The sequence below is a fragment of the Pteronotus mesoamericanus genome, unplaced genomic scaffold, assembly GCF_021234165.1.
Source record: "Pteronotus mesoamericanus isolate MK-2021 breed Mesoamerican mustached bat unplaced genomic scaffold, CSHL_Meso_final contig_214, whole genome shotgun sequence".
Taxonomy (NCBI): Eukaryota; Metazoa; Chordata; class Mammalia; order Chiroptera; family Mormoopidae; genus Pteronotus; species Pteronotus mesoamericanus.
This window is the reverse complement of record NW_026555089.1, coordinates 1,530,614-1,557,765: the sequence shown is the minus strand read 5'-3', so window position 1 is coordinate 1,557,765 and position 27,152 is coordinate 1,530,614. Positions and strand designations below refer to the sequence as shown.

General features: G+C 63.5%; 1 protein-coding gene across 1 annotated transcript; it reads left to right on the top strand.

The window, feature by feature from the left end:
* Positions 1-115: 115 nt before the first annotated feature.
* NADSYN1 (NAD synthetase 1) lies at positions 116-27,038 on the top strand. The gene is made up of 21 exons (XM_054570754.1): positions 116-310; positions 1,523-1,583; positions 2,538-2,654; positions 2,948-3,001; positions 3,340-3,429; positions 7,363-7,414; positions 10,619-10,707; positions 10,866-10,983; positions 11,765-11,896; positions 13,788-13,862; positions 14,717-14,841; positions 15,342-15,390; positions 15,832-15,934; positions 16,377-16,545; positions 17,505-17,640; positions 18,722-18,828; positions 20,937-21,068; positions 21,412-21,481; positions 24,399-24,527; positions 25,079-25,255; positions 26,284-27,038. Exons 1-21 carry the CDS (start codon positions 226-228, stop codon positions 26,332-26,334), a joined length of 2,121 nt encoding a protein of 706 aa, XP_054426729.1. The 5' UTR covers positions 116-225; the 3' UTR covers positions 26,335-27,038.
* The last annotated feature ends 114 nt before the right edge of the window (positions 27,039-27,152 follow it).

Here is a 27,152-nt window from a genome sequence, read left to right as displayed (position 1 = left end):
GGTGGGGCGGACTGGGGGCGGGGCGAGGCGTGGGCGGAGCGGTCAAAGCGAGGGGCGGGGCGAATCAGGACGGGGCCTGACGCCCTGGTTCAGCGGTCCAATAGCCACCAGGTCCGCCTTGCGGGGCGGGACCGCCGGCAAGGGCTCGCGCCGGCGCAGCTAGTCTTTGTAGGACTCAAGGACCCACAGTACGGCCGGTCTCCTGCCCAGGCGACTGTGGCCGGGATGGGCCGGAAGGTGACCGTGGCCACCTGCGCGCTCAACCAGTGGGCCCTGGACTTCGAGGGCAATTTGCAAAGGATATTAAAGAGTGAGTCTGGGACAATGGGCGGGGTGGGGGGGCGGAACGAAGGGCCGGACTGGCTTGTATTTGACGCGCACAGCCTTGCCCGGGAGAAGCACGCGGCGTGGGCGTGGGGACAGATAATAGATAATGCCCACGTAATGACCACTCCCGTGTAAGTGCCCACGCCCTCCTCGAAGGGTGGAGAGGGACGTTTGCAGTGCCTGGGGACACGTGGTGTGTATACCTGGTGAGAAAAATCTTGTCGTGGAGAAGCACAGGTGAGGGGTTGGGGCATACCTGCCCTCATATCTCTGGGGCCCCATGTGCCATATCGGAGTTAAGCTGCCCATCCTCGGAGGTGTGTCAGGGGAGACGGTGGCCCATCACTGGAGAGGATGTTGTGAAGTGTCCTCCCATGGGTGGTCCCTGGTATCTCAGGACCTTCCTGCTGGTGGGCTTTGGGAGAACCAGCCCAAAGAGTAGAGTGGAATAAAGGTGAGTCCATCAGCTTAGAGGCCAGGCATGGTCTTCGTGCTGTGAGATCGCCAGAGCCGTCTCGGGTGCTGCTCACCATCAAGAGTAAACGTTTTCACTGTCCCTGCCACCCGCAGGGGTGGCCAGTCCGTGTTGCCTGTACTCGGCTGCTCCCTGCAGGACACGCCAAGAGCAGTAAAAACAGAATGATTCTAGTGGCAACATCTTATCAGCCGGGTGCCTGGGACCTTCATCTGTTTTGGGTTTGTGGTTTTTTTTTTCAATATCAGCCTGCTGTCCTCTCAAGAAAGCTCAGAGCAAATCTGGCTGAGGGGGAGAGAGGTGTGCTCGGTAACCACTCAGCGAGCCCCTCCCACACGGCCCGCGGGGGCTGCTGGCCAAGCCCAGAGGTTCACTGCACCTGCCCCCTGCTGCGGGTTCCAAGTCCTGCCCTGCGCTAGGCCTCCCGTGTTTGCTTGTTGACGAACTTCCAGGGAGTGACTCCTCCCCCCTCCGTGGTGCTGTGGGTCAGCCCTACGCACTGCCTGGTCCTGGTTTTCTGCAGGGGTGAGCGGGTCCTCGGGGAATTGCCGTCTCTGGTGGCCTCAGGGCAGGGAGGTCACGGAGTGCCTTTGGGTGTTCTTTGTTTCTTTTTTATCACACCTACTGCAGCAGACTGTATATCTGCCTTCGAACATGTTGTAGGTACTGAAATGGCCTCTCCCCCTCTCTCTCTTTCTCCTTCTCCCTCTAAACATGTAGGCATCGACATCGCCAAACAGAAGGGAGCAAAGTACAGGCTCGGGCCAGAGCTGGAAATATGGTGAGAGCAGAGCTCGGAAGCACCCCGGGCTGGGCAGGGGGGGTCTCTGCATCAGCTCCCCTGAGCCCACAGGGTGAGGAGGGGGGGCGGCCACACGGGAGACCCTCAGACACCCGTGAGGGGCCTGCTCAGCACCCCTGAAGAGGAGCAGGCCCTGCCCAGCTGGGGAGGCCCAGATTCCTGTGCCCACGACTCAGGGAGCGGAGTTTTTCCCACTCAGCTGGTGAAAGCAGGGCTGCTTCTGCAGAACCAACCGCTGTCCTGGGACGTCAGTTTCCTGTTTGGCCACAGACAGTGGCGGTCAGTGATCTCGGCCCCCTTTTCGTAAGCGAGCGCAGCGAGCGCTCTTCTCTGCCTTTGGCCGGTAACCAGTGATTCCTTGGTTTTCTTCTCCTCCCTTATTCGGAAACAACCGATGAATTGCCACACTGAGTCTCTTACAGCCTAAGGGCTTTTTCCTGCTGTGGGGGTCCACCACCCCCTGGGCTTCCCGAGGTTCCCGTTGGTCCCTGGGCTCCGGCCCAGTCGTGGGGTCTCCGTTCCTCCTTGTCTCTGGACCTGCCGATGCCCGGGAGGCCTGTGTTAGTTTCTGGGGCTGCGCTCCACAAGCCGGGTGTGTTAAAACAGACAAGCGTATTCTCTCGCAGTTCAGGAGGCCAGAGGCTCCAGATCGGGGCGTCGCAGGGCTGGGTTTCCTCCCAGGGTTCTAGGGGAGACTCCCTGTGTCTTAATTCCCAATAAAACGCACCGTTTTCTGTAGCAGTGATTCCAACTTGGGCTGCCTGCTAGAGTCACCTGGGGGCTTCCCGAAGGTCCCAGGCTGGGTCGCATCTGGCACGTCTCACCAATCAGCTGCTGGGCCCCCATCCCCTCCCTTATTCAGAAATAATCGGGGGGTGCCACACCGCCCTGTGTCCCTGGGGCTCACCCTCCGTCCCTGGCCTCCCTCTGCAGCGGCTACGGATGCTGGGATCACTACCACGAGTCGGACACCCTCTTGCATTCGCTCCAAGTCCTGGCTGCCCTCCTGGAGTCTCCCATCACGCAGGACATCATCTGTGACGTGGGAATGTAAGTGCCTGCCCGAGCGGTGACACGGCAAGCTCAGAAAAGAGGGACGTTCAAGGGCACGGTGCTGCCGGCGCTGCCCTGGTCTCAGTCAGGAGGCCCTCTGTCAGTTTAGGAGACTCTGCCCCAGTTTTGAGTCTGTGCCCCGGCAGAAACCTGGACGCGTTGGTAACTTTGGGTTGAGCAGGCGGCCCAGCATCCTCTGGTTCTCTGCAAGGACCCCAGGGCGCCTCCCATGGCAGCGGAGAATGATCCGTGCGGTTTGCTGATGGGCGCGCGCGCCCCTCTCTCCGCAGGCCCGTGATGCACCGGAACGTGCGCTACAACTGCAGGGTGATATTTCTCAACAGGTAGGTGGCCGCCAGGACCACAGAGACCCACGCGCTCTCCAGGCCCTGGGGGCTGTGACGTGGTCCCTGGGAGGTGTCGGCTGGGCACCAGGCAGCAGTGACATTACTTCTCCCTGCCACCACCACATGGGCACCTTTAGGTGCTAGAGAGAGACCACAGGGTAGTGTTTGGGAACACGTGTCCCTGTTGCGGGGTCAGTCGCGGGAGGGTGGGTGTCCACCCAGCTGGGGCAGACCCGCGGAGTCTCACGGTCCGCGTCAGGGCTGCATGGGCCCGTCCACTGCTCCCTTGTACCCGGCGTGCCCGCCTCAGGGACACTCTTGTCCCCTGCCTATAGGAAGATCCTGCTCATCAGGCCCAAGATGGCCTTGGCAAACGAAGGGAACTACCGCGAGCTGCGCTGGTTCACCCCGTGGTCCCGGAGCCGGTGAGTGCGGGTCCCTGACGCACAGGAGCGGCCGGGTGACCGCTCCTCGGGAGTTTGTGACGCATCTGCGCCGTGGGTAGCAGTGTGGTCCTGCTCGTCGGGGAGAGACCCCGCATTCAGGGCAAAGCCCCTGCTCCTCGCCCCCTACCTGCCATTTAGATGTGGCTGTTGTGCTGCTGCTGATTAAATTGCCGACAATTCATCACAAGCCGCAGAACTGAAGCACCAGCCCGCTCACTGCACATCCGTCAGGGTTGTTCCGCGCCTGCCCCGCGGCTGTGGGGCGGGCCACTCGCCTGCGGGCTCTCCCACGCATGTCCCTGGCCTCCACCCGACTTCTGCCCATTTGTGACAACCCAGAATGCCTCCAGGCATTGTCACATGTCCCCTGGGGCAAAATCACCCTGGCTGAGAGGCCCTGCCCCGTATCCTTGTCGCTGTTGGTCCTGCCTGTTTATTGCTGCGGCTGTTGTAACGGGAGGCTTGGCGTTAGGGTTTTAGGTGGGTCATATTGTTAGGGGGGAACATGGAATCCTGTGGGTCGCTTTTGTAATCGGTTGCCTTCGCACGTTCTCTTACCGTGTCTGGGAGTCACTCTGGTGGTTTTCTTAGCTTTTTTTTTTTTTCAAGTGGAAATTACAGTATGTACAACCGTTTTTACTTCTCCTTTCCCATAGTGACAGCTCTCAGCTCATTTCTAAAATGGCTGTTGCCGGCCGGCGTTTCTGGACCAACGTTCTAGATACTTTCTAGAGCAAATGTCTTTCACAGCAGGCGTCTGTGTCTCTCTCCTGACTTGACTTGGAAGCTTCCTCCTGTGTCTGTTTTGGTTTCAGATTTGTACCCATCCCTGGTGGTTTTCACTTTGGGGCTTAAATTGATTGGGAGTGGATGTTGAATGTATCACCTGTCATCTGAGCGTCTGTTGAGATAAATATAGAGTAACTCTCTGAGGTTCTCGAAAAAGCTCCAGATGGACGTGGCAGATTAACTCTGTTTCGGTTTGCTAATATCTAGTCGGATTTTCCTCTTTTCCAGCTTTGGGTGCCAATATTATGCTAGTTTAAGAAAAAATTGTTTTTCAATTTTTTTCTGTGCTGTGAACACTTGAAATATTATGGGAACGATGTATCAAGGAATAAGATGACCAAAATTCTCTTTAAAAATTCAAATTTAGGAATATTATGTCAAATATCGTTTATTTGTATCGAGGTATGAATAACGTACCATCAGGGACGCGGGCTTAGGCGTGTGTCCCTGACCGCTGCCTCTCTGTGGCGGCTGCATCCCCGCCCCGGCCCCGGCCCGGCCCCCGCCGCCCCCGCCGGCCCCCGGGCTCAGCGCCCAGTTTCAGGCGCTGCGTTCTGCCCTGGTCGGTTCCTTGTGCTGAGGTGATGCTCTGAGGTTCCTCCAGAGGTTTATTCCTTTATGTAGTGCAGATGCTCTGCTTTTTTCAATGCAGCAATTCAGGGTTAAATGTCATCAGTAGTCCCGTGAGCTTGACAACAAACCAGACCCCTCCCGCCCCGCCCGTCCGGGCCCTGCTCCCAGCTGGCTTCATTTGCTCCCTTCTCCCAGACCCTCCGGCCTCGCCTCGTAGTGGGAGGATGTGCGCACGTGGCCGCGTGACTTCTGGGTCTGGGACAACAGGGTGTGGCACAGAAGCCCCCAGACTCCGCGCCTCATCTCCCTGACATGGACACTCAGGGTTTTCAGGTTAAGTCACAGCTCGGTGTGGACGGGACTCGCTCCTGTACCGGTCCACGGCCGACCTGCAGGCTGTGCTCCGAGCCTCCCCGGTGCGCCCGTCCGTCCTGCCCAGGGCCGGCCAGCTGCCACCTCCCCGTCCCCGTGCATCGCGGCTGTCTGGGCGCCCTCCGTCCCCCAGCCCCCGCCTGCCAGGGCCCCCTGGCCAGCTGCACGCCGTCATCCCCCTCCCGTCACCGTCCCGGGACCGCCCTCCCCCCTGCGCTTGACCAGCCCCTGCGTCCGGTCTTTCTCTCCTCGGCTGCTTGCTCGCGCGGGAGCCCAGCTTCCCATAGCTTTCTGTGAGGGTCGCGCCACCAGGCAAGGCTCTCAGTTCTGAGAGCGCAGACCCCACCGGCAAAGGGCCCACAAGCCTGCCCCCTCCCCGGCTTCAGACTCCAGCTCTTAGTCCAGGTGTCACCTGTGCTTCTGGTCAACTGGCTGTAGAGCGGCGGTTCCCACAACCCCACCCCCTTGGGTTCCATTAATTCGCTAGAGCAGCTCACCAGGTCACCGGTCTGTTATAAAGGATGTAACTCAGGGCCTGCCAGGGGGAGGCGAGGCGTGGGTAGGGGCGGGGCCCCCCGCCGTCTCCAGGTGCCACTCGCCCCCCACCGCCACGTGCTCCCCAACCCAGAAGCCCTCCGAACACGTGCTTCGGGTGTTTATGGAGGCTTCGGTGCACAGGCACAGTCAATTACTAAGTCACTGGCCACAACAGCTTCAGAAGGATCAAACATTTACAAGTGCGAGATCCAAGTGTAAGTCTTTTCAAGGATATCCAGTAATGTTTTTGTAGCCATGGGACAGGGAAGGAATTTGTAAACAAGATGCAGAGAATGCAAACCATAAAGTAAAGGATCGGTGCATTCAGCCATGACTGCATCAGAAGGCGCCCTCTGCCACGCGTTGGGAGGGAGCGGCTGAGGGCGGCTCTCACGAGACAGGTGTGTCCGTTTCACGCACCCACGTGCACATGGAGGCAGGAGAGCGGGGTGGGTCCAGGCAGGCCCGAGCTGGGCTCGAGCCCTGGCTCGTCCGTCTCTCCGCTGAGCGACTCTGGGCCCGCAGAGCGAGCGGAGCCCTCTGCCGTGGGGGCATGGCCGTGAGGCCGGCGGGCCGCACTGAGCACGGGCACCGGCCCGCGTTCACACTGTGTGAGTCACCTCCCTCCTTTCCGAGGACCGCGGGCCTTAGCAGATGCTGGATAAGCGCGTGTTAGTGAAGATTATTGTTCAGGATATAGGAGGACCCGTGAATCAATCCGAAAAAGCTAAAAAAAATCCAACCAAGGAAGCACAAGAAGAAGGAAAGAAACCAACCAATACACAAGTCACAGAGGAAAACCCCAGAAATACGTGAAAAGACAACATCGTGGCCGTTCAGGACGAAGGGCATTGGGTCGCAGTGAGAAACCTTTCTGCCCCCTGGGCCACTGAAGCCAAACGGCAGACGGTGCGAGGCTGCCTGGCCAAGGGGCCCCCCGACACCTCGCTGGGGGAAACGCTTTTAAAAACCGAGGAGGGAGAGGCGCCCCCACTGCCTCCGCCATCTCGGCTGGGGGCCAGGGGACGTCGGCCGGCATCACCCAGGGCGGGAAGGTGGCGACCCTGCGTGAACCTGGGCAAACCTCGAAAAGATAATGTTGGAACAAAACAAGCGACGACGTCGCCATCAGCAAACCTAACGCACTCCACCTGGGACGGCCAGGCGGCACCGGCTCAGTGGGGTCCGGGTGTCTCGTCCCCCTCCTTAGTGAGGGACAGCAGCCATCCCCCTCATTTCACGATTACTTAAGTCACAGAGCCACAGAGGCCATCCGGAACCTCTCGTGAATTCTCAGACACAGCCTGAACACAGTGTCCGCGTCCCGCCCCCGGACCCGCCTGTTTGAGGTCACGGTTGTGAACCGTGTGCCTTTTCATTTCTGCCTTTCGGGGCGGGAGGGGGACCTCAGGTGCCTTGCGCTCCAGCTGTGCGTTCAGCCTTTTTCTGTCGGCTAGGACTTGGGCTGTTTTTATTATTTCAGTGGCGGTACAGGTTTGTAATGGCGTGTTGGCTGAATGAAGGGTGACCTTTCTGGAATTCCCTCGGATTTCTCGGCGGGGACATGTGAGCTCCCCGTCGGCCCCAGGTGGGGAGGCCGAGATGGGGCGGCGCCTCAGATCTGTGCTGTTTCCTTCGCAGGCAAACAGAGGAGTACTTCCTCCCTCGGATGCTCCAGGACCTGACAAAGCAGGTGGGTCTTGGGGAGTAAAATGCATTTTCCACTCAAATGTCACGACACGAGGCTCCTCGCGACCACGTGGGGCAGGAGCCTCCGGGTCAAAGTCACAGGACCCCCGTGGCGCGTGTAGGTAATCCCCAAAGCGGGGGTCCCCTCTCAGTGGGGAGGGGCGGCAGGGTCCCCGGACAGCGGTGGGCGCCCCCCTTCTCTCATGTCACTCCTGCTGCCCCACGCTGGCCCCCGCCCCGGCTCTCCTGGCGGGTGCCGGCAGGGCCCGCAACGAGGGCTCTCCTGCCCCACCCTGGCCGGCTCTGTCCCGCTGCGCTAGGACCTAGGGACGCCCAAGAGGCCAGGTGTGGGGGGTTCTCGTTATAAAACGCAGGGAAGGCTTGACTTGGCTGCCTGTTCATTCGATGAAAACAGCGGCAGAAACCTGGCTGGTGTGGCCTTGTCCTTGAACCCGTGGCCGGGCCTGCAGAGCTCTGCTCTCGCGGCCTTATGTGGGGCCTCGCCCACCCTCTTCCCGCTCAAAGCTGCCCGGCCTTAGCCGGGCCCTGTTCTGTCCACGCCACAGGTGGTTGGGAGCGGGGGCCCCCAGGTGCTCTGGCTCCCGCCGGCCTTCCACGCTGGCTGCCAAGGGTGTTACTTTGCCCGGGCTCCCCTGACAAAGCGCCACACGTGGTGGCTTGAACCATGGACCTTCCCAGTCCCCGACCTGGAGGCCGGAGCCCGAGACCCCGGTGTCACAGGGCTGGCTCCCCGCGAGGCCCCTCTCCTGGGCGTGCAGACGGCTGCCCCCACATGGCCACCCTCTGTGCGTGTCTGTGTCCTGATCTCCTCTTCTGAGAAGAACACCAGTCACATGGGATTAGGGCCCAGCCTAGTGACCTCATTTTACCTTCCTCACCAGTTTAAAGACCCCGTCTCCATGTGCAGTCACGTTCCGAGGTCCCGGGGGTCAGGACTCGGCCTCTGATTCTCCACACCCCTGATTACCGTGCTCCGGTGCCCACGAGGATGCGTGGGGTCCGATGGGGCACCAACAGGGGCGCGCCTGGGCCTCGGGGAGGGCCCTGAATGGGGCGGGGGCCCCCTCCCCCAATTCGCCACCCCCGCAGCCCCCTGTTGTCTTCCTCTTTGCCGTCAGGGTGGGGGTCTTCCTCTGCCCCCCACTTCCCTGGCGGACGGTGGCCACCCGGCCCTTGGGCTGAGGCCGCCTGCGTTCGGGAGCCCGAGTGGCGGGGTCCAGCCTCGGCGGGTCTCAGGGTCCCCGAAGGAGAGACGGCGTCAGCGAAGAAACGGAGGGAGACAGTAGGGTGAGGTGCGGGGGGACAGCCAGGCTTGGGAGTCTGGACTGACACCTTTAAGCTTAGGAACTTTATAGAGATAATCCAAGGAACTGGTGCTTGGTGCGATTACATAAAAGATCATTACAAAAAACAGCACGGTGTAGTGCAGGGGAAACTGAAATACAGTCATCCTCAGCAACAGTTGCTTTGATTGGAAAAGTACCATTGTTTGCAAACACAACAGCAGTAGGCAGAGGTCATCCCGACCAGGAGGGCTAGTCAGACACTCAGACAGAGGGAGGAGTACAGACCACCACCTCCTGCTCAATGTCCGTCAGTGATTCTCAAACATCAGCAAAGGCCAAGGCAAGTCCCATAGACAGAGCGGTTATTCTGTAAAGGTCCCTCTTAAGCCCCTGTGGCTGCCTGTCTGGGGAGACGATCGACGTCCCGTCTGTTCGCGTAGGTGCAGCCCCCGTGTTGCGTGCGGTCCTTAGAGCCACCCAGGGTCACACCGGGCTCAGCAGCCCGAGCGGCTGTCCCGTGGGGGGTTAGCTGTGCGCCATGCACAGAGAGGGGGATTTCTATGTGTTCGTTCCCAAGTACTAAACTCAATACCTACCTAGCTCCCCTGGCCTTTCCACCCGCGTGTCTCCCTTCACCCAGGCTCCCGCCCGGGGTGCAGGAGGGGTCGCGGTTGTAATAGTTCTGGGAGGTGATGTCCTACCCGGGGGAAGTCTCAGGAGAGCTTTTTCTCCACTTCTGCGCAGCTGGCCTGCCCAGTGTTTAATACTAACTTTCCTGACAGGGGAAGCAGGAAGCAGCGGGGTGGTCAGGGGCTTTTTGCCCTGCAATTAGTAATTCTTTTCGGGGCAGTATCAGGAACTGTGCGGGTTTTTAGCAGTAGGGCACAAGCGCCGTAAAACCCTACCACCAACCACCAATAATAGCAGGCGCGCGAGGAGGGACGACCGAGAGACCCGCCGCGGCTGCTTCTGCCGTGCAGTCGGCCTCATCCGTCCCGACTACGTCAAGGGTCGGCTGTGGGTCGGCTCCCGACACCCGAGTGTGTCCGGTGCTGGTCCTCCTGATTCCTGAGAGGAGCCTTCCGAATTAGCAGCCAGGGACGGTATGGCTGAGACTGAGGGAGACGTTCTCAGCCAGGACCACTCACCTCCCAGGGACCTGCAAAGTTCTGGGCCATTTTGAAGGCAGCAGGACACAGAGCACACTGCGTGTGTGCATGTCTGCACGTATCTGTGTGTGTGTGTGTGTGTGTGTGTGACCCCGGTTGAGGACAGGCTGCAGGAACTGGCCCTGGCAGCCATGGGTTCGAGGCGCCGGCCGTGCCCTGGATGTGGCCGCCATGCGCGGCTCATGGATGTGGCTCTTGAGGACAGACACACGTGCGTTCTTCCGGCCCTGCCATGCAGGAGCCGGGCCACCTGTGTCAGGTTTCTGGAGCTTCGCAGGCCGCAGTGGGGTCACGTCCGGCACAGGGACGGGGCTGCTTCCTGGCAGCACCGTCGGGCGTGCAGGCAGCGCTGAGAAAGCGCTCAGCACCGTGCCGGGCCCGCGGAGGAGCCTCGGTAGCAGAGAGCGGCTGTCGTGAACAACCGCGGCGACGATGGCAGCATGTGCCCGTGGACACGTCCACAGCTGTGCCAGGCTCCTCGGCCACGTAAGCTCCGTGGCAGCTCCGAGCCCGGCTCCTGGCTAAGGAACGTGTGAGCCGAGGCCGTTAGGGGCAGCAGGGAGGCGCCAGCTGCCGCCGGGCCACCTGGGCTGGGCGTGTCCAGGTTCAGGACTCATCAGGGCTCGAAGCCAAATGCCGGCCTCCGCGAAGGTCTCCTGAGTGACTGGGTGAGTCAGGAGCCCAGACGGGGATGGCCGAGCGGCGCCGTGTGGACTTGTCCCCCGACTGCAGGAGACCGTGCCCTTTGGAGACGCAGTGCTGGCCACCCGGGACACCTGCATCGGCTGCGAGGTCTGCGAGGAGCTCTGGATGCCGCACAGGTCAGCCCGCCCCGCCCTCGAACGGCCGCGGGAGCACTGGGGACCTGCAGGCGTCCCGGAGCCCCGGCCTGGGGCTCTGGCGACAGCCAGGAGCTTGGGGGGCTGGGGGGCGGGTTGGGGTCGCGGCCCGTCTCACTCCGTCCCCCTCTCCCCCGCAGCCCGCACATCGACATGGGCCTGGACGGCGTGGAGATCTTCACCAACGCCTCCGGCAGCCACCACGTGCTGCGCAAGGCCCACACCAGGGTGGACCTCGTGACCATGGCCACCACCAAGGTGGGCGGCGGGCGGGGACGCGGGAGCCTGCCTGCACCTGGGCCGGCGCTTTGGGTCTCACACACGCCTAAGTCCTCGTGCCCGGCACCGGGCATGGCCTGTGCGCGATGGCCCTTCGGTGCTAGAGCCGTAGCCAGGGCCCCACGAGCACGCGCTTCTCTCCAGGGGCCCGACCCTGCCCAGCCCTTGCAGCCGCCCGGGGAGGCGGGCGCTGTGGTCATCGCGCTCTTGAGCAGCAGTCCGGGCACGTAGCAGACAAGTGGCCACAGGGCTCGCGCCCCAGCATCCGGCTCCTGGGCCTCCGACTGCCACCCTGTGTCTCAGGACAAGTGACACAGTGACCAGGAGCCGGGCCGCGCTGCCTGCCCGTTGGCGTCATGGGGGAGGGCAGGGAACGCCCACGTGTTTGCCGCTGACACAGTGAGGGCCGCGTTGTTCGGTCACTCACGGACAGGTCCGCCCTGGCTACGCTGGGTCCGGATCTCGGCTCCGTCACGCGGGGCTCCATCACCTCTGCACCTGCGCGTCCCCTCCTGTCGGACGGAGATGCCAGCGCCTGCCTTGGGGGCCCGTCGGGGTGGGGGGAGACCGTAGCCGTGTCTGTCACGGTGGGGCCCCAGACAGCCCAGGCCGTGGTCGCCACGCGGCTGTGCGCCTCCCTGTGTGCCGGCGTGTCTTTCCTGGGGATGCTGGCGGGAAGGGTCTGCAGGCCTCAGGAGCCGGCCACCGGCCACGGTGGCGGACCGCGGCTGACGCCCGCTGGCGGCTCTGCGTTTTCCAGAATGGCGGGATTTACCTGCTGGCCAACCAGAAGGGCTGTGACGGGGACCGGCTCTACTACGACGGCTGTGCCATGATCGCCATGAACGGCAGCGTGTTTGCTCAGGGGTCGCAGTTCTCCCTGGATGACGTGGTGAGGAGCCTGCGCGCACGGGTTGGGGGCGCAGTGTGGTCTCTTCCCAGCGGAGTGCGTCCAGAGGCCTATTTCTCCATCCCCCCAGCAACCGGTGTCTGGCGCGGGCCCCGTGGGGCATCCTTCCTGCTTCCCTTCGCCCGGTCGGTGCGAGAGGAACCCCACCTGTGTTTACGGGATGGTCCCCGCGCTGCACATGTCCCCAGCATGGGACAGATGAGGTCCCCAGCAGTTTATCAGTGTGTACGTGTGCACCACCCGGGGAGCGGGACACCGCCCCCCGCCCAGTCGCCCTGAGGTGTCCGTGGGGGGCGGGGGACCCCGGCTGCCCGAGCCTGTGAGGGGCGTGTTGGGATGACCCCCCGGCCGGCGGCGAGCAGAGGCTGTGACCGGGGGTGAGCAGGCGAGAAGGGCCTCGTAGCGGCCGGTGTCGCTCTCCCCTCCGCCTGTGCGAAGCCGGCACGGAGGAAATCAGTGGCCGTTGCCCCACGCGGGGATGAATTCCAATTGTGCGAACACAGCGGAAGCCCCGGGTCCTGCCTGGGGGGCGGCCTGAGTGCTGGCGTGGCTGGGGCGGGGCTCGGACCCTCCCCTGGGTCCGGCTGCCGTCAGCCCTCGTGCTTCGGGGACAAGCGCTGGCGCCGGGCTCCTGCAGCAGGCGCACTCGCGCCCCGTGGGAGTCCTGGTTGTCACCCCGCTCTGCTGTCCAAGGGACAGCGTCCCCAGACGCCGCCTGCTGTTCAGGGGGGACCGCGCTAAAGACGGAAGGGGTTTGAGAGGAAGGATCAAGTCCACTGAGTGGCTGCGTTTCTTTCAGTCCAGGTTGGTTTGGACCCACACTCGGCCGTGCGTCCGAATGGCGGGCACTGTGGCGTGGCCTTGACTGGCAGGGAGGGTGGGGGCCCCCGCGCCAGGACGAGCACGTGTGCAGGTCGCACCGTGGCCCCCAAATCAGACGCCTCGGGACCCTGATTCGTGGCGTCAGCCCACATGACTCGCAAACGCTGAGCCCTGAGGGCCTGTGCCTGGCGTTCCCCAGGGCGCTCGCGCGCTGCCGTTCTCTGATTCTGCCCGAGTGTTCGGGGCCGAAGGCGGTGCCGCTGTGCCTGCTCGTCCATGGTCTGCCTAAGACGACCAGAGAGCTCGGCGCGTGAGGACATCGCAGGTGCCCCGCCGGTTCCCTCTGCGCTCAGGGCGAAGCTTTCCTGGGGCTCGCCCGTCCCGCGTCCACCAGGCGTTGTGTTGAAGCCAACCTCACTGTGGGGAGAAGCGGGGTGGGCCTTCCTCGCGCGAGGAGAGTCACACCCTCCAGGGTCTCTATTTTCACGTGGCTTTGTGCTTTCTCGGGCTTTGTTATGTCAGAAGCACGGTGGCTTCAGTGACCCACCTCTTGGGAAATGACAGGAGAGACAAAAGACGCATGAGCTCCTTATTCTCTTTCTCTTGATGGATGTTTGCGCCTTGGCTAGGCCCGGGGTGACAGAGGCGGCTGTCCACAGGCAGGGGCAGGGCGGCCACAGCCGTCCCCTGCCTGGGCTTCATTCTCGCATCGCCTCTCCTCCTGCTCACGGATGGCCATTCGCAGGCAGAGAGGGGCCCGCGCGCCTTGTTAAGATCTTAGCTGCTGTCTCAGAAGCCCACAGCAGACGTTCATTGACAGAATTGTGTCCTGTGCGGAGGTTCTAGTGTCGGCAAGAGGGCAGGGCTCTGGGTCAGCCACAGCACAGCTCCCCCTGTCCCCGAGGGCCCCTAGAATCCACAAGTCCCCAGTCCCAGCCAGGGAAGCCGTGTCTCGTCCCCGTGCGCTTTGGCACACCTATGAAGCGGCCAACCCACACGCGGGAGTGGAAAAACCTGGAATTCACAGTTCCTCTTCGGACGCCTTCCCCAGGAAGTCCTCACCGCCACCCTGGATCTGGAGGACGTCAGAAGCTACAGGGCGGAGATTTCATCTCGGAACCTGGCGGTACGTGGTCACCCCGGTAGGGTGCCGGCCAAGGACCCAGGCACTTTCTTTTAATAACAGCTTTAGTGGGCTCTCGTTTCTGTACAGCACAAGTCACCGCATCAAGCCCTCGATTCAGTGGGTTTTAGGAGGTTCATGCACACACTGCAGCCATCGCGGCAGTCAGACATTCTAGCACCCCAAAACGGACCCCGGACCCATTCACCTCCACCAGCCCCGGGCAACCACTAAGCCCCTTCCTGTCTCTGGATCTGGCCACTCTGGACAGCTCACGCAAAGGGACCCACACGGCATGTGGTCCGATGTGACCGGCTTCCCACTGAGCACGGTGTTTTCGGGGTCCGTCCCTGCCGCAGCGGGAGTCGGGGCTTCACGCCTTTTGACGGCTGAGTGACGCTCCATCGATGGGTGGACCCCGCTGCGCACGTCCCCTCATCCGTGGACGGCCACGGGGGTTGTTGCCCTCCTTGTCCACAGCGAATGTGCTGCTGGGAACAGGCGCCCACGCTGGATGGGGACAGAGCTCCCGTTTCTCCGGAGGGCCGGCCTGGGGGCGGGGGTGGCTGGGTCACGTGGCCGTTCTACGTTTCCATCCTTGGAGGGGCTGCCCGGCTTTCCGCTGCGTGTTGCGTTCCCCCCGGTGACGTGTGTGCGAGGGCTCTGTTCCCTCCACGTCCGCACCCGCACTGTGACCGTCTGTGTTTCTGATCAGAGCCGTCCCGGTGGGTGGAGGGTCTGCCGCTGTGACGGGCACGTCCCACGGGCTGACAGAGGCCGCCTCTCAGTCCCTGTTGGGGCCCTGTGACGGTTTTGGTGCTGATGGGACATCGTTGGTCATGACTCTCCGTTGACAGGCCAGCAAGGTGAGCCCCTACCCCCGCGTGAAGGTGGACTTCGCCCTCTCATGCCACGAGGACCTGCTGGAGCCGCTGTCCGAGCCCCTGGAGTGGAAATACCACAGCGTCGGCGAGGAGATCAGGTGGAAGGCCTTCCCATGCAGGAGGGCCCGGGGGCCGCCTGCCCTGCCCTGCCCTGCCCCGCCCTGCCCCACGCAGTGGCAGGCTGCTCTGCGCCGGGGGCCCCACACCTCAGACGCCGGGGCTGGTTTTCAGAACCCGCCTAGGGAGCCACTTGGTTAGGAGGCGGCCACGCCTCCTGGGGCTGAGGGAGTGGACGCTGCGGCCACACCACCCAGCACCACCCCCAGCTCCTCTGACGCTTCCTTGCGCCGTGACCTCGAGATGGAGTCTCTGTCCTCTCCTTTCTGCGTCTCGCTTGGTTTGCCCATTCCCAAGGCAGGACCGTCCTGCCAGGGCTGTGTTGAGACTTAAAATGCATCAGTTTGGCGAGGTGCTTAAAAGGGACTGGCGTCCAGGGCTGCCGGCGGCTCTCACCGCCTGCTTCCCCGGGCACCCGCCCTAGCTGAGCTGCGGCCGGGGCGGCGCTTCCCAAACCTAACTCACCCCAATTGCTCCCCAGCCTTGGACCTGCTTGCTGGCTCTGGGACTTTTTAAGACGTAGCCAACAGGTAAGAGTTCGGGGTCTCGCCAGCCAACTTGCTCCTTTTGCCGATGGGTTTGCGTTGATTCTGCGGTGGGCTGGTGATCTTGTCTTTTAAATGCAAGCACCCCAGAGCATGTCCTCACTGACTTTGTTGGGAGCCTGGTCCACGCTAGCGGGGGGCCGAAGGGCACACGAGGCTGCTGGCAGGCAGAGCCACGGGACACCCGTGCCGCAGGTCTGGACCCTGCCTGTCTGTAATCGCCGTGGGGAGTCCGCCGTGGCTGCTGTCCCGGAGGGAGGGCTCTGCTCTCTAGCAATGCACAGTGGCGCGCACGGGGCACCTTCTTCCTCCCCCAGCGGGAGCTCAGACGCCAGCGAGCATTTTTGCGGGTGGAGTGGGGCTGAGCTTTGGCTGTGCCGCGTCTCTGAGGCTGCACTCGCACCTGCGTTTGGTTGCTCATTCCAGGCGGGGTTTTTCCTGCCCCTGAGTGGCGGGGTGGACAGCGCGGCCACCGCCTGCCTCGTCTACTCCATGTGCCGCCAGGTCTGCGAGGCCGTGAAGAAGGGAAGTAAGTGATTTCGGAGGCTGAAGGAGGCCCCAGGGTCAGCGCCCGGGCTGCCTGTGGGGGAGCGGAGGACAAGCTCAGGTCGTGGGCGGCGTGGGTGGAGGAGGCCTCGCGCAGGCGCTGAGATGTCATAGCATCGTGCCCAAGTCCCAGGGCGTGGGCACAGCAAGGCCGCTGAAGTCCCTCCCCAGGGGTTTGGGCCGATGTCTGCTGCTGCCGCTGGTGTGGCCCAGTGCAAAGAACACAAAAAGTGCTTCGGGGTCAGGCTGACCAAGTTCACATCCGCCCCCTGTGGGCCTTGGCATTGAATGCCCCCTAGCGATACTTCCAAAGAATGGCGTGACGCTACTCGTGCGACGAGGTTCCTGGGGTGGCGCAGAGGGACCCTCGCACCCGGCAAGCAGCCGCTACTGCTACCGCTGACCTTCTGTGCGGCCGTTGGCAGATCAGGAGGTGCTGGCTGATGTGCGGGCCGTGGTGAACCAGGCCGATTACACCCCTGAGGACCCCCGTGAGCTCTGTGGGCGTGTCCTCACCACCTGCTACATGTCCAGCGAGAACTCCTCCCAGGAGACCAGCGACAGGGCCAGAGACTTGGCCCAGCAGATTGGAAGGTAGGGTGGTCACCGCCGCTGGCTGAGGCCTTTGGCCACGACTGTGTTCGTGGCTTTATGCGCAGGAGCTGAGCGGGATCTCGCTGCTCCTCGGCCCAGCCCAGGCTCGAGGGAGCCGCACGTCTGCTTCCCCCCCGGACCCGGGCTGCCGGATTCCCCCCTCCGCCCCATCCCCGCGTCCCAGGCACGGGCCTCAGGGCTGCTGTGTGCGGGGCCACCCAGGGCGGGCTGGCAGGGTGCCCTGCCCACTGCGCTCTCCCCACAGCGGTCCCCGTACCTGAGGAAGGTGGAGACAGGGCATCGCTCCAGAGAGGGGATGATGGGTCCCTTCACAGTGTCCCTTTCAGGAGAAAGTGGGGGGCTGCTGATCCTGTTCGCTGAGCTCCCCTAAGAGCAGGCCCGCTGATGGGTCTGCGCCCCAAGGGCCGGAGGCAGAGACTCGGATCCCTGTGCGCCGCTGCGTGCAGCAGCCAAAGGCGGCCGCGGCCGCAGTCATCTGTGTGTGATGGCCACGCGGGGCGGTCCCTCCGCACAGTGGAGTCTTTGTTATTCACACATAAAAAGGAAGCAAAGCCCTCCGCCCGCTGCAGCGTGGAGGGACCTTGAGGCCGTGGGGCAGCGTGAAGAAGCCAGGCACGTTAGGGCGGGCCGGCGTGGTTCCATTTCTGTGTGACGTCCGGAAGAGGCAAATCCGTGGGATAGAAAGCGGGTTCCTCATCAGCAGGGGCTGGAAGAGGAGAGGGGGGAGTGGCAGCTCGAGGGTCCGAGGTCTCCTTTTGGGGTGACGGGACACTCTAGAATGAGACAGAGGTGGTGGTTCCACAACCTTGTGGGTGCACCAAGTGCTGCTGAATCAGGCACTTGGGCATGGTTCCCACAGCGAGTCATGGGTCGCGCGTGAGCGGCCGTGTGCTCACACACGTGCACGCGCACACACGCACACCGCTCCCGCCCTGCAGCCACCACATCAGCCTGGGCATCGACCCCGCCGTGAAGGCCGTCCTGGGCATCTTCAGCCTGCTGACGGGGAGGCGGCCGCTCTTCGCGGCCCACGGAGGGAGCAGCAGGGAGAACCTGGCCCTGCAGAACGTGCAGGTGGGCCCCCTCCCCCGCCTGGGCCCCCTCCCCCGCCTGGGCCCCCTCCCCCGCCTGGGCCCCCTCCCCCGCCTGGGCCCGCGCTGGGGCTGCCAGCGCCAGGCCCCGGGCCTGCGTGTGAGCGTGCGAGAGTAAGGGGGTGTAAGGCAGCACGGGTGTGCGCGTGCGAGTGAGGGGGTCCGTGGGGCCGCGCGGTGAAGGTATTTGTGAACGTGACTGGGAGCGTGGTGGGAACGGGTGTGCGCCCACGTGTGTCCGCACAGCTGGGCGTGAGGGTGCGAGGTGCCTGAGAACAGGAGGGGGGTGAGTGCGCGCCAGCCTGTGTGGGTGTCTCCCGCTGCTTCTGTGAGTGGCTCAGCCGCCCCCGCCCCCGGGGCGCTGGACGCTGTGGGCTGCTGGGGGCAGAGAGGGGCCCTGGGCTCTGGCTGCTTGGCGCTGTCCTCTCTGTGTCCCCTCCCCGCGGGACCCGGGGCGCTGTCCTCTCTCTGTGTCCCCTCCCCGCGGGACCCGGGGCGCTGTCCTCTCTCTGTGTCCCCTCCCCGCGGGACCCGGGGCGCTGTCCTCTCTGTGTCCCCTCCCTGCGGGGCCCGGGGCGCTGTCCTCTCTGTGTCCCCTCCCTGCGGGGCCCGGGGCGCTGTCCTCTCTGTGTCCCCTCCCTGCGGGACCCGGGGCGCTGTCCTCTCTGTGTCCCCTCCCTGCGGGACCCGGGGCGCTGTCCTCTCCTCCAGAAGCGCCGGTGGTGACGGGAGTGGGCCGAGGGGCCGAGGGGCCTGGCAGCTGCCTTTGCGGTCGGGTCCCGCCCCCAGCGCTCAGCCCCAGGCCTGCGCCCTTCTGTCTTTGCCTCGGCCGCCACTGCCGCCCCCGAGCGCCCGGCCGCCATGGACGTGCATCCACCCCGGGGGCCACGCAGGCCTGGCTGTCTCCCCCGCACGCCGGAAAGCTCAGTGCCTCTGCCTGTCCTGTTTTCCAGAGGGCGCTTGGGGGCAGCCTGTCTCTCGAGCTATGACTGGGCCGCGGCGTCCACCCCGTGCCCCCACGCATGTGCCCTGCGCAGGGTCACATTTCCCCTCCTGTCGTCCAGGCTCGGCTGAGGATGGTCATCGCCTACCTTTTCGCTCAGCTGAGCCTCTGGGCTCGGGACGCGCGAGGCGGACTCCTGGTGCTCGGATCTGCCAACGTGGACGAGAGGTGTGTGGCCCGGTGGGCGGGGTGAGGGGTCCTGAGCGCCCCCAGCCTCGGAGGGTGAGTGCTCCCCGAGGCACGGTGCGGGTGTCACGTCTTTCAGTGTCGCTCGGGGCACGTGTGGCTCCTTTGGTGGCATCCGCGCTCCGGCATCTCACCACGTGGCAGGTGTGGAGGCTGCCTCTCCCCCGGCCCCGCCCCCCGGCTCTGGGCTCTTCACGCGATGCCCGGAGTCGGCCTCCCATCCCACCGCTCATGGCTCCTCTCTGTCTCCTCGGTGACCCCACGGCCTCCGGGGTCCGTTCTGTGCATCCGGCTCCCCCCGCCCGTGCCAGGCAGATCACGTGGAATGGGGACGGGGGGCACCGTCTTTCTCTTGCTCCTTTCGCGTTTAAAAAAAAAAAAAAAATCAGAGCTTTCCAGATGCATCTCAGTAGGATCTTCACAGGAGCAGTGGGGGTGGGGAGAGCCCCTTCCCCAGCCTCAGTTTCCCCATCTCCTGCCCTGTGCCTCTCAGCTGCCCTCTTCGCAGCTCCTAGCAGCTCCTTGTTACCTGAGCAATTTCAGAAACTATCAGTTATTCCTCTTTAATCTGTGCATCGATCTGTCCGTCCACCCACCCACCCACCCATCTGTCCTGCAGTCCATCCGTCCGTCCATCACCCATCTACGCACCTCTCCATTCACTCGCCCGCCCGCCCTTCATTCACCCATCCACCTATCTCTCCGCCTGTCCATCCACCCATCTCTTCATCCACCCGCGCACCCGCTCACCCACACACCCATCCCTCCATCTGTCCGCCCACCCCGCATCCATCACCCACCCCTCCACAGTTTTCTATTGCTAGCATGCCTGTCTTAATCTTTCTGCATCCTTCCACGCCTGCAGATGTGTCCTCTATTAAATATTTGGACTTCTGAATCCTATTTTATTGTTTAATTACAACAACCAGCAACCTGAAATAAGCACCCTGGAGCTGGTAAAAGTTCTCCCCGCCCCCTTGCGTATGTTATTGATTTTCCCTGCTTCCCCGCTGCCCCCGCTGCCCCCGCTGCCCGCGCTGCCCCCGTGAGGGAATGGGTTTTCAGGAGGGTGTGTCGGCTGGTTTCCTCTGAGCCCCCAGGGAGCTGAGAACAGTGGCATATTTTGTTCCGGCTCTTTTTGCTTGTGTACGTGAACAAGAATTTTATTCGTTACACAATTATGTTACTGTAACATTCCCCTTCACCACTCTTGTCCTGTGGTTTCTCATATTAAATATTTTAGCAAAAACTTTTGTCTGGGCGGGGGGTGGGGTGCTTGAAAATGCCTAGAAGTCTATTGAGAAAATAAATTTATGGCACCTTCTCAGTATCCACTTGTGTCATTGCTCTTGGTGCTGGGCTGCTCATTGGCAACCAGGACCCCCCACCGCCCGCCCCCCCCCCACAAGGAAACATCGGTCATTGTAATTGGGCTTCTCCGTGCCTTGTCTGTGTGGGGAGGTTCTTATTTGCTGCCTCCAGTCTTCTCACGGGTCATACCCATTTTTCCTTTTCCTTTACATTTCAGGGTAGAGTCTCAGGTTTACAACTTTCTATCGTGTTGATTCTTTTCTTTTTTATATTAAAGATTTTACTTATTTTTAGAGCGAGGGGAAGGGAGAGCGAAAAGAGGGAAAGAAACATCCATGTGTGGTGGCATCTCGCGCGCCCCCTACTGGGGACCTGACCCGCAACCCATGCCTGTGCCCTGACTGGGAATCGAACTGGTGACCCTTTGGTTCGCCGGCTGGTGCTCAGTCCAGGGTTCCTTTGCTCTGTGATGTCAGGCATCCACAGGCCCCAGGGATAAGGGCGTGGGCACCTTGGGGACCCCTCTTCGTCCGCCACGGGAGGTGGCCCTCCCGCCAGCGGCTCAGCGCCCTGTGGGCCGAGGCCCCGCGCTCCTCCCCAGCACGGGCTGCCCCCAGCCGCTGCCCCCCCACCAGTCTCCTCCTGCCCCACCAGACTCCCCTCCAACCGGCCAAGCTCCAGCTCCACGGGCCCCTGGGGACGGGGCGCCGGGCCCCCGTCGGCGGCCCCTGCAGGCCCTGGGGGCGGCCGCACGGGACCCCGCGCTCTCTCTCCTGCAGCCTCCTGGGCTACCTGACCAAGTACGACTGCTCCAGCGCGGACATCAACCCCATCGGCGGGATCAGCAAGACCGACCTGCGGACCTTCATCCAGCTCTGCCTCGAGCGCTTCCAGCTCCCTGCCCTGCGGCGGTGAGTGCTGCCGCCTGCAGGCTGGCGCCGGGGCCGGGCCGGGGCCGAGCTGGCTGTCCCTACGCGGCCGGGGCCACCCTCTCCCACTCAGCCCCCGGCCAGGCCAGCCCCTCCCTCCCTTCCTGCACCCCAGTCCACTCAGCTCAGGCCAGGGGAGGCAGTCGCCTCCTCCCTCGTCCCCGGGTCCCCCATCCCCCGCCCCCCGCTTCCATGGGCCTGGGGGTCCCGATGCAGGCCCCGCGGCCCGTGCGGAGCGCAGAGCGCAGAGCCTGGCGCTTTCGCGGTGTCCGCTGCACGTATTAGTGCCCAGCAGCCATGACTCACCTGTGTGTCTCGCCCGCAGCATCCTGGCCGCGCCTGCCACTGCAGAGCTGGAGCCCTTGGCCAACGGACAGGTGTCCCAGACGGACGAGGTAACGGTGGTGGCTCTGTCACCGTGCTTCGGCCTTGTCTCCCTGCGCCTGGCGTGTCCAGGCTGGGCTCCTCCACGGCCGCCTTTCTGCCCCGGGGAACCTGGTGCCGTCACTGGGTGTCTGGCCCGGAGCCGGGTTCGGTGTCGGCCTGCTACTGGCCTTTGACATTTTGACACGGCCGGCTGGCTGCAGGCTGGGGGCGGGAGGAGGGATGATGCGAGGGGAGGGGACGGGAGAGCGTGGACAGGGGGTGCCTGTGTGCGCCCTCACAGAAGCGTTTCTTCGGCCCTCACCCCGGGCTGGCCTTGAGCAATCCAGACGGGTTGGGCTCACAAGCTGCGGCTTGCGGCCGTAGTGAACACTTCATGGAAGGGCCCGTGGACTCAGATCCGTGACAGCTGACCTTCCTGCTTCCAGCCCCTTCGGTCACTAAGATTTGCTCCTGTGTTATCTTCTAAGAGCTGTGTAGGCTTAGCCCTTGCGCTCCAGCCGTGACTGTGAGTTAGCTTTTGTGCGGGTAGTACCTCCCCTTGGAAGGTTGTCCCAGTGCCATTAGCTGCAAAGACTGGCCTTTCTCCCACGGAATTGGCACCGTTGTTGAAACTCAGTGGACTGTAAATAGGTGTTTTTACTTCTGATTTCCGCTCCACGGGCCTGTGGTCTGTGCTCACGCCAGAACCACACTGTGTCCCCACTGGAGCTGTGTGGTAAGTTTGGAAGTCACAACGCGTGAGTCCTCCTCTGTTGTTATTTTTCAAGATAATTTTGGAAACCCTGGGTCCCTTGAAATCGGAACAGAATTTTGAGATCAGCTTGTCAGTTTCCGCCCCATGGAAGGCAGTCGAGCCGGCTGCCGGCGGTGGCACTGGCTGGAGGGGCGTTGCGTGGGCATGGCCGCCCGGCGGGAGCTGAGCCTTCTGACCCGGAATGTGGGCGTCTTTCCCGGCACTGAGATCGGGGCGGCTGTCTTTCAGCGGTGTTCGCAGTTTTCAGAGGATGAGTGTGCGCCTCTTTCGTTAAATTTACGTGTGAAGTAACTTATTTTCGGCGCCCCTGTGAGGGGACATGGTCTGGGCGTTTATTTCAGGGTGGCCAGTGCCGGCGTCCAGTTGCACAGCAGCTGTCGCGGGCGCGTTTCCGTTCTCGGGTGCACGCATTTCCCCGCCGACCCTCCCGGCCGCCTCCCTCCACGCGCTCTAGGTTCACGTCGCCCCTTCCCGGGGCGGGCGGTGGCGGGCGGCTTGTGGAGCCCGCACTGGGGGGCCTTTTCCCCATCAGCGCGGATGTCGCAGCTGTAGGTCCTGTCTCAGGTGCTTGCTCCGTGCCCTCCTGTTTCGGGGTCCTGGGTCCTCCTCCTCATTCACCTCAGAACGCGCTCCGATTTTCCTAGGATTTCTCCTTTGACCCATTGGTTATTTAGGAGTGAATATTTTTTTGTTTCTTTTAAACTTGTCAGTTCCCCGAAACTTTCTGTTCCTGAACTTGTGGTTCTGTCCTGCATGGTCAGCGGGGCCTCGGCGTTCTCACACCGGCTGAGGCCCGGCCCGGGGGCTGTGCGGGCATCGGCTCCGGTGCCACCGTGGGGAGGCGCGGCAGCCGTCGGCCGAGGGCTCTGTGGGCGTCTGTGCGCTCGGGCGGTTTCCGACGTCCGGGTCTGCCGTCACCTCGGTGATGTTTTTGTGTAGTTCCGCCCATTGTTGGAAGTGGGGGGTGAAGTCCCCACCTGTTGTTGGATTTCAGGATGGAGATGGCCCCCGGGGCAGGACCCCCTTCACACCGGGGGAGCGATGAGGGCCGTGCTCGCAGAGCCCGCTGGCAGGGGGCTCGGCGGGGCACAGGGCAGCCACGGGCACGCCCCCAAAGTGCTCCTGGGCCCCTGGAGGGGGCAGACCAGCAGGAGGCGACCGTGATGGGCCCTGGCTCTGAGTCTGCCCGCAGATCGCCTTGGCGAACCAGAGGGTGGCAGGGTCCCCTGGGTGGGGTCAGGGCAGGCTCCGGGGGACGCCGGTGGCGCTGGGCCCCGAGGGAAGGCCGGGGAGGGTGGCGGGAGCAGGAGCCAGTCGGAGGGGAGGGCTGTCCTGCTATGTCGCAATGGCCGGTGTCACCGTCCGTCTGTGCGCATTCTGGTAGGGGGCAGAGGTTGAGGGGGGTCTGGGGCCAGTGTTGCGAAAGGGTTGGGCCCGTGTCAGGGTCTCCGGCCCCCGCGGCCCTGAACGTGGCCCTGAACGTGGCCCTGATCTCCCTGAGCCACCCCGCGTTTCCGCGCCGTCCTCCCAGGAGGAAGGCGGGCTCCCCGGGGCGGGCTCGGGCCTGACGCGGGCCCTCGCGTTGGTGCCCAAGTGGCCGTAACAGCACCCCAGACTGGCCAGCGTGAACAACGGGCCCCCCGCACCGCAGGCTCTGGGGGTGGGTCCCTCCTGCCTCTTCCTCCTCCTGGGGCTCCAGACATCCGGGGGCTGCGGACATCTGGGGACTGGTGGCCACATCGCTCTAACCGCTGCCCCCACCTTCACGCGGCCTCTGCCCTGTCTCCTCTCTAAGGCCACCTGGCACTGGATTGTGGGCCCCCCTCAAAATCACCATATTCTTATTTTGAGATCCTTAGTTACATCTGCAGAAACCCTTTTTCCCAATAAAGTCACACCATGTAGGTCCTGGGGCTGAGGACAGGGATATATCTTTTGAAGGGTCACAGTTCAGCCCGTCCCAGTCCTCAAAACCAAACGTGTGGTTCGTGATTTGTTCCGAAAGCCGCCTCCTTCCTGGCCGGTCCGCGTAGGGGAAGGACGAGGCCTCAGCGTCTGCCCTGGCCCGGTTCCCGCCCTGGTCCCCGCCCCGGTCCCCGCCCTGGTCCCCGCCCCGGTCCCCGCCCCCCCGCCCCACTGGAGCGCTGACCTGCTGCCCCTCCGCTCCGCAGGAAGACATGGGCATGACGTACGCAGAGCTGTCGGTCTTCGGGAGGCTCCGGAAGATGGCCAAGGCCGGGCCCTACAGCATGTTCTGCAAGCTCCTGCACATGTGGAGAGACACCTGCACCCCGCGGCAGGTACGCCGCGCCCGACGTCCCGCGGGCCCGTCGGCAGGTGGAGCGCCCTGGCGGAGCCGGGTGGACTCGCTGGGCCGGCAGGCACGGAGTGGCCTGAAGCCCCTGTGCTCGGCCCCAGCCGATGCCTCTGCCCAGTTCCAGCTCCAACCGGCTGGGGGCTCCTGCGGCCAGCCACGCCTCCGCGAGCACGCTGCTCCCTTCCTCTGGGGGCTGAGCATAACGCTGAGGCCAGGGCGTCGCTGCCTTTCTGCTCCCCGTCGGCTCGCGAGGGCTGCAGCCGGCGAACCTGGTCCCCAGAGAACGCCTGGCGGCCTGCGGCGCAGGTCTTCCCGGGCCCCCGCTCAGGTCTTCCCGGGCCCCCGCTCAGGTCCCTGGGGCCCCGGTGTCGGGGCCCACGTGTCCCTGGCGTCTCTCCCCAGTGCCTGTCCCCTGCCGCCTCCGGGACAGTCTGGTGCAGCGGGCGCCCTGTCTGCTGGCGCCGCCCCAGGCAACACGGGCAGGAACCGTGGCCTCATGTCAGACCGTGACAGCCAGTGCGTGCCCTTCACCAGGTGGCTGACAAAGTGGAGCGGTTTTTCTCCAAGTATTCCGTGAACAGACACAAGATGACCACGCTCACGCCTGCGTACCACGCGGAGAGCTACAGCCCCGACGACAACAGGTTCGACCTGCGGCCGTTTCTCTACCGCGCCGGCTGGCCCTGGCAGTTCCGGTGCATAGAGAACCAGGTGAGCCGGGCGGGGCGGCCAGGCCACGCTGTGCTCGGCGCCCTCGGGGGCCGGGGGGCTTCGCCGACAGACGCGGGGCCTGCCCAGCCACCCTGGTTTCTGCCAGGTGTGTTTACAGTCAGGGATGGGCGTGGGCCACTCTGGGCTGCACGGCAGTTCCGGGTGTGGTGTGTCCCCAACGAGAGGCCGCACGTCACAGTGTGACTGCTGCCCATCACAGCCGTTTCTGGGCCGTGGGCTGAGGCGGACGGCTTCTCAGCATCCAAACCGCCTGTGTCCTTTCCTCTCTAATTTGTTAATAGTAGAACCAAGGGAGGGCTGATGAAATCAACAGAAGCAGCAGGGATTCCACGGTCTTCCTTCCCTCTTCCCCGAGGGACAGCAAGCAGACTTAGGCCCCTCCCCCCGCCGTGTGTGTGTGTGTGTGTGTGTGTGTGTGTGTGAGAGAGAGAGAGAGAGAGAGAGAGAGAGAGAGAGATATATCCGATGGGGGAAGGAGGACGGCTGACGGCGGGCCCAGGCACTGAACGCGATGAACGGTGGAGCACACTCCTGAGCAGGAGGACGCGGGCGCTGCCGGAGCCCATGGGACACCTGGTGACGGGGAGGCGTCCGAGGGGGTGCGGTGTGAGCTGAGGCTGGCACCAGGTGGCACCGCGCTCCGCGGCCCTGCCCGCTCCAAGGAGTCAGCGAGAGGTGGGGCTGGGCCCCCCCAGATCAGGATCGGGGTTTGGAGGCTGTGCACCCAGAGCGGGACAGATGCGCACACACCGGAGGGGTCGCGCCAGGGCCAGGCAGCGTCACCTGCAGTCCCGCAGGCGCCGTGTGGGGCGGTGGCCGTCCGTGCAGACTTACCCGGGCGCACGTCTGTATCAGACCGCACCCAGGGCCCGGGATGTGCCATTGGGTCACCTGGCTTCTCGGGTGCAGGCTGCGGCGTGCTCCCGGCGCGACTCGGCACGTATCCAGCAGCGTGGTAGCTAGAGTCGGCCCGGGGCGCAGTGTGCTCACGCGGCGCCTCCCTCCAGGTGCTGCAGCTGGAGAGGAGGGAGCGGCAGCCTCTGGACAGCGCGGACTGATATCGGCCCGGGCGCAGGCCCCGCCTGCCGGGGTCCCGCGGGCGACGTCGGCCTCGCCGGGACCCTGAGCGAGCTCAGCCTCCCCCTGCCCTGAGCAGGCAGAGCCCCAGCAAGTCTTGTTTCATGGGTCAGCGGGGAGGGATCTTTGAAGCCTAGTTCCTTAAAGAAAGAGGTTGGAATCAGGAGAATGTGATTTGTAACGCGCTGTTGAAGTGAGCGCCTTCCCCGGCCTCTCCGTCCACATGCCCAAGACCATGCGGCCTCGGTGGGCCGGACGAGGCGGGGCAGGGGGCTGTCATCGTTCTGCAAAGTGGCCTTTCCTCCTCTTCTTCCTCTGCCCTCGCCCAGGACTCTCGTCACTGCCCCCTTCCTCTTCCCTGGCTCGTCCCCCCGCCTTGTTTCCTGGTCATCGTCCACCCGAGGGCCTGCACCCCGCAACAATGACACCAGACCAGGCGAAACTGCCAACTGGGAGAAGTATGGGTGTTTAGAAATGGGAAGCTGGCCCCGGCTGGTGTGGCTCAGCGGATTGAGTGCTAGACTGTGAAGCACAGGGTCGCAGGTTCAATTCCCAGTCAGGGCACAGGCCGGGGTTGAGGGCCAGGTCCCCAGGAGGGGGCGCGCGAGAGGCAACCACATGTTGACGTTTCTCTTCCTCTTTCTCTCTCTTCCGTTCTAAAAATAAATAAAACCTTTTTTTAAAATGTAAATATGTTTTACCGTAAAAGTGAGAACAGGGAGTCGGACGAGGCCAGGGAAATGCACCTGAGGTGGCCACGGATGCGGCAGCGACGCCCCCCAGGGTCGCTGTGGGCCCG

Coding starts and splice junctions, on each gene's coding strand:
- NADSYN1 (XM_054570754.1), top strand. CDS start 226: ATGGGCCGGAAGGTGACCGTGGCCACCTGCGCGCTCAACCAGTGGGCC. Junction 7,415..10,618: donor TCCAGGACCTGACAAAGCAG/GTGGGTCTTGGG, acceptor CCCCGACTGCAG/GAGACCGTGCCCTTTGGAGA. Junction 21,069..21,411: donor CAGCTCCCTGCCCTGCGGCG/GTGAGTGCTGCC, acceptor TCTCGCCCGCAG/CATCCTGGCCGCGCCTGCCA.